A 5,732-nucleotide genomic window follows, 5' to 3' on the forward strand; every position below is an offset into this window, starting at 1 on the left:
TACCATTAAAATAGAAGTAAAGCAGTATGAAATAAGAATGTTGAGTTTCTACTTTTGTTTGGAGGTACCTAATTTGTCTTTTAAAATCAGATAGATTGACTTTTAATACAATGTGGTTTGAAAATTCGTATGAAAAAGAAATAATGGGAGGAAAAACAAAAAAGAAGATATGCAGTTTACTTAATACAGTCAAACTTTCATAACTCGAACTTTTATAACTCGAATTTTCTATAACTCGAACCAAAAACAGTGCACCAAGGTTTTAGAGAGCAAATTATATACAATTCTGCTTCCATAACTCGAACTTCTATAACTCGAATTTCTCTATATCTCGAACAAAAATTTTGTTCCGTGCCGATAGGAATATGAGTAAAGTGCATTCTACCTTCTGCTCAAAAAGTATCCGGATTTTTGTTAACTACTCCTTAAGTAATAGACCTTTTTCAAAATTTTTTTCTCGTTACGTTGGTACACTCTTTCTTGACATATGGTAGAAATTTGAGCGCCATCTGTCAATTTGTTTGTTTACAGCAGCTGTTATGTGAGACTACCTCAAGTGCATTTAGCGAATTTTACTATGGAAAATTCTTGTTGTACGCGATTTTATAATCAAACACGGCACCACTGTCATCGCTAAGGCACCATATTCGCCAGATCTGGCGCCGTGCGACTTTTTCCTGTTCCCGAAACTCAACGCTTCGTGGTAAGCGTTTTGAGTCGATTGAATCGGTAAAAGAGAATTCGCTGAAGGAACTAAAAGCCATACCTGCACGGACCTACAAAACTGGAATGAAAGATCGAGTTAACCGTTGGCATATGTGTATCGCTTCAAAAGGAGCGAGATAAAATAAATTTGGAATAAAATTTAAATTTGTGTGTTTTATTTACAAATTCCGAGTACTTTTTGAGCAGAAGGTATAAGTCGAATTTTTGTTCTAAGTAAAAATTCATTTTGCTGTTAGGGGAAATCCCTTTTTCCAAATCAAATGTTTAATTTTTTCTTTCTTATGTTGTTTCTGAATATTTTACTTTACTATAACTTCTGTGCTTTATGTGATTTCAAATAAATAATTATTTTTTTAAAAATAAAAAAATTCTCTAACTCAAAGTCTCCATAAGTCGAACCTTTTCTTTGCAAAATTGGACTTCGAGTTATGGAAGTTTGACTGTATGCTCCAAAGCTACCTTGATTTTGATCAAATAATTTAGAAGTATGTAAATATTTACGATTGGTCTTTCATATCTAATGGATTTTAATGGATGAGAGTTCAAAGTCAATCTCGTTCTCAGGAACTATACTGCGAATTTGCCGTATTTAGGCTGTTCGATGTGTCCCCCTTCGCTACGAACATTGTAATAGATTTAATATACATTAATTGACAGTAGAGTCAGCGGTAAAGACCGATTAAGAGTCATTCAAAAAAATATTTATTGTTATTTCTTTTGTGTAAATAAAAATAAAAAATTAAACTTTAAACTCATTAATTTAAATAACAAAACAAAAAAAAATAAATAAATAAATATTAAAAAAGTATAAATAAACCTGAATTTCGAAAACGATTAAGTTTAATTTAGTAATTTATTTTAGCATTTTAATTAATTCTATATACGAATTATTTTACCTCAGACGAGGTTCTAAGTAAGCGGTTAATGATTTTTACTTAGCACTTTTAAAATACGAACATTTTAGCGAACTTCTAACACATTTTTTTATTTATTTTTGTACAAATCGCTCGAAAGGAAATCACGAAAAATGTTGTTTACATTGCTTACACATTTGAAAATAATTTAGTTATGCTCATTGCAAACGTCAATGAGCAACAGTCACTTCACACGAACAACAGCTGATGCAGGTTAAAACTGTGTGTAGTTGTAGTTGTAAAAACAACTACTGTGTTTATAAATAACTAAAGGAGTAAAGAGCGTGACGCAGACAACAAAAAAAACAAAACTTTAAAGAACAAAGCTCACCAACAGTGCTTGATTGCACTGATATGGGCACAAGGGCAGGTGATACGCAAAAAAGAAGCATCGTATGTGTATGTGTGCATTGTGCAAGTTTTTTAAAAATATCAACAAACTTAAACGTGCACGAGACTTATTCACTTTGGCTTTATATTTTTTTAAAGTTATTTTCGTTGCGGCACAAGTACATTGCCGTATATGCAATAAAATTATGAAAAGGTTAACCGCTTAAAACAGACTAACAGATTAAATTTTAATTGAATTAAGATTAACACAATCACTTTTCATAGATTTTCCTATTTTATCGTTTCCTCACCTCAGGGTTATCACGAACTTTCTGAAATTCTTTCACCATTTGCTCACGCGTTGTATTGCGATAACGCATTATTCCACGCAAAATGCGCTCCATATTTGCTTAAAATGTTTCACTTAATTTTAGTTAATTATATTAATTTCTTCACTAATATTAAAAAAGTGTTAATTTGATTTAATTAAGCTATTAAAATTTGAACAAATTCTTTTATTGTATATATACATATGCACTCTTAATTGCCGCATTCAAATTCTCCGCAAACCAACGAATAAATCCCTACCGCGTCGCAACTCAAACTGGTCTAGTCAATGTACTTTTGAGGTGAGTTCACTTGAATTTGAGACTGTAAGCTCATTGAAATTAATCAAAAAGCTTGCGACAGTGTGGGGAAGTTCGTGGAATGTGGTAGAAGCAGCATAAACGATTTCAAATACTTGAATTCAAAATTTAGTGCTGTGTAAACAGCTTATACAGGGTTATCAAAACGTTTTTTAATAATTTCAATTGTTGAAAAGATTAACTTGACTTAATATTTCGCATATAAATATATTTTATGGAATATTATTCAATTACAGAAGAACACTGCGTTAAATCAAATTAAATTATTATAATAAAGATTATTCTAAGTTAATTGCATTTTTAAAAACTAAACTGGTTGATTTTGTGAAAGACTTAACAAAATTATTAAATCTAAAAAGAATTATGAATTGAAGTAGTTTTTGATCAAATGTTAACATTGTACTTAATTTCATGATGCGCACCAATAATTGAAATAATTGTTTATAAATGATCGCTTTTGGAAGCATCGTCTGGTGAGCAATTAGTAAAGACAGATCTGTATGAACTTCGATTCCTCTTTAAATAAAAATCTCGAAGTTAGGTTAAATTCTCGTTCTTATCAGCAACAAAACGCCGGAAATTTTTTCTAAATTAGTTTTATGATATCACATGATCCCAATAGGAACTTTGACCTAATTATCAACTGGCATAATGATTAATTTAGTTGAAGTCATAAATTGAAATATTTGACCTTTATTGGATCATATTATTATTTTCATCTGTCGCATTGACATTATTAAACATAATCTACCTTAGACTTTTTTCAAAAGAGCGTTATTTCTGTTATTTACAGTGATTTTTAAATTGAGTATTCGTGAAAAAATTGAATTAATGTGAGAGAATTTTCGTGCGATGGTTTATTACGACTTTCGACTTGGATTATCAAGAAAAGTGTGCATTGATCAATTTACTTACATCGCTCCATGCTTGGGTACTGTGAAACGCTAATGCAATAATAATCTTAATTGCGAACTGTGACGAAATTCGTAAAAAACTGATAATGCAATATCGTCATGCGATATGCTGTGAGATTAAGGGTATTAGAACCCTAGACATCAGTTCCACCAGCAAATATAAAATATTCTACGATCATTTAGCTGTGAGAAAGGTTTGTTCTCGTTAGATCCCCCATCAGTTGACAAAATCTCAAAAAGATGCTCGTCGATTGGTGCACACAGCACACAAATGCTCAAGAAGTACAATGGCAGTGCTTCAAACGACATATACCTATAAGATTGTAACAGGAGACGAGTCTATGGATACGAATCTATGCGTATAAGCCGGTACAGTCGACTGTATGCGTGTTTTAAGATGAACCAAATTCAACAAAAGTTGTTCGCGCTCGAAAGACCTTCAAAACATATGGTCGCTTGCTTTTTCGGGAAAGCTGATCATGTGACAACTCTATCATTACAAGAATGTAAAACGGTCAATTCCAAATGGTATACAACAAAAATAGTATAGTATAATTATTATACACATAAAAATGAATTATTTAGTATAAGTTTGTAGAATTAATTATATTACATCATATAACTTTTGTGGATATGTTTTGGTTACATACGTTCCACCCTCAACAAAAAGACGTATGTATTTTATAATTGAATATATCATAATTATAATGTACCTAACTCTATTCAAGGCAGTTTAATTGAAATTAAGTGCCAATGGACAAATTATCGTTGCTTCTAAAATTTATAAAATACTGTGGCTATCAAAACAAGTACACATAAAATAAAAACAATTAAAATATGATTTGAAACTTGTTTTCTTCAAATAAATTTTTATAAAGTGATATAAATATATATATATAGAGAATATATGCATATGTACATATGTCCCTTCATTTTTTTTTTACATTGCTTGTTTTCTTCAAGTAAATAAGCAAACATTTTCTTTCATTAATAAATTTTTACAAAAAATTGATCTGCTTAAAGCAGTAAAAATTAGCAACAATTTGCTTTGCCTAGTAAAGCCGTCATATAAACAATTGTTACAAATGTATGTTGTGATCTTACTTTCTTTAACAGAATTGTATTAATTTCTGTTAAAATCATAATAACAAAATATACGGTGTGTAGAAAATGTGGATTGTGTTCATTGGACACCTAATGTTGGTATGCTTCAACGAAAGCTCTAAAGTGTATAAGAGCGAACTGCGACATCTTATAGAATTTATTATTTTTGTTCTATGATATTTAATTTGAGAATTGTAAGACAACAACTTATATTATTTCGGAATTGACTTATTTTGTTCAATAAACTAAACACGTTAATTAAATAATTTTAAATAATTTAATAATTTTAAATAATTTAATTTTAAATAATTTTTCTGTAGGCGAAACGAATTAATTTTTATTACTTAATGTATTATATTACAATAATATATATTATGTATTTAATTTTCTCTTCAACAAAGACTGTAAGATTTATTATTTTTTCGAAATTATATATATAAGGTATAATAGGTAACGTACAGTACTATCAAAAATTTTAAACATAATCCAAATTATAAAAACCATTAACATACCTAAAATTAAAATTTAAACAGAAATTAAAAGCATACTTTTAGGGTGAGGTATAAAGTTTTTTTTTTTTTTAATAAAAAAATTCAATTTGCACATTGAGGTAATTTTACAAAATTAAAATTTTTTTGTAAATTTAAATTTTAATGAAATAATAGTTTTCATTAATTAGCTAATTTAAAGAAAACAAAAATTAAATATATTGGATGCATTCTATTACCTAACCACAGCCAAATAAATCAAAATTAGAAAAAATAAAATATTACTAATACTATTAATTCATAATTGTTTACATCATTATTTTATAAAACAAACATAAAATGAATAAGAACACGACAATATTTAGTTGAATATAACATAAGAGTTGTTTTTTTACAACTTTCAATTATATATATAGTTTTTAATGAACAATTTTTAATTTATTTATAAAACAAGTGAACTACATATTACCTTGTTTTATTTTATTTTTTATTTTTTTTTGGAATGAATATTGTGAAAAGTTGTGTATAAATGCAAATTTTTTTTTCAAATTTAATTGTGGATGACAAAATAAAAAAATAAAAAATTCCAATAGAAATAATAAAAAATTG

The 5,732-nt window shown here is 28.2% G+C and overlaps 1 protein-coding gene across 1 annotated transcript in view; it reads right to left on the reverse strand.

Moving 5' to 3' along the window:
- The window catches only part of LOC119675537, a 5,049-nt gene extending 2,675 nt beyond the window's left edge, over positions 1 to 2,374 (reverse strand). Inside the window, exon 1 of the mRNA XM_038086743.1 lies at positions 2,282 to 2,374. Coding sequence (XP_037942671.1) covers positions 2,282 to 2,374 — 93 coding nt within the window. The remainder of the gene's footprint in view (positions 1 to 2,281) is intronic.
- Positions 2,375 to 5,732: the final 3,358 nt, after the last annotated feature.

This window comes from Teleopsis dalmanni, chromosome 2 (genome assembly GCF_002237135.1).
Source record: "Teleopsis dalmanni isolate 2A chromosome 2, ASM223713v2, whole genome shotgun sequence".
NCBI classification, from domain to species: domain Eukaryota; kingdom Metazoa; phylum Arthropoda; class Insecta; order Diptera; family Diopsidae; genus Teleopsis; species Teleopsis dalmanni.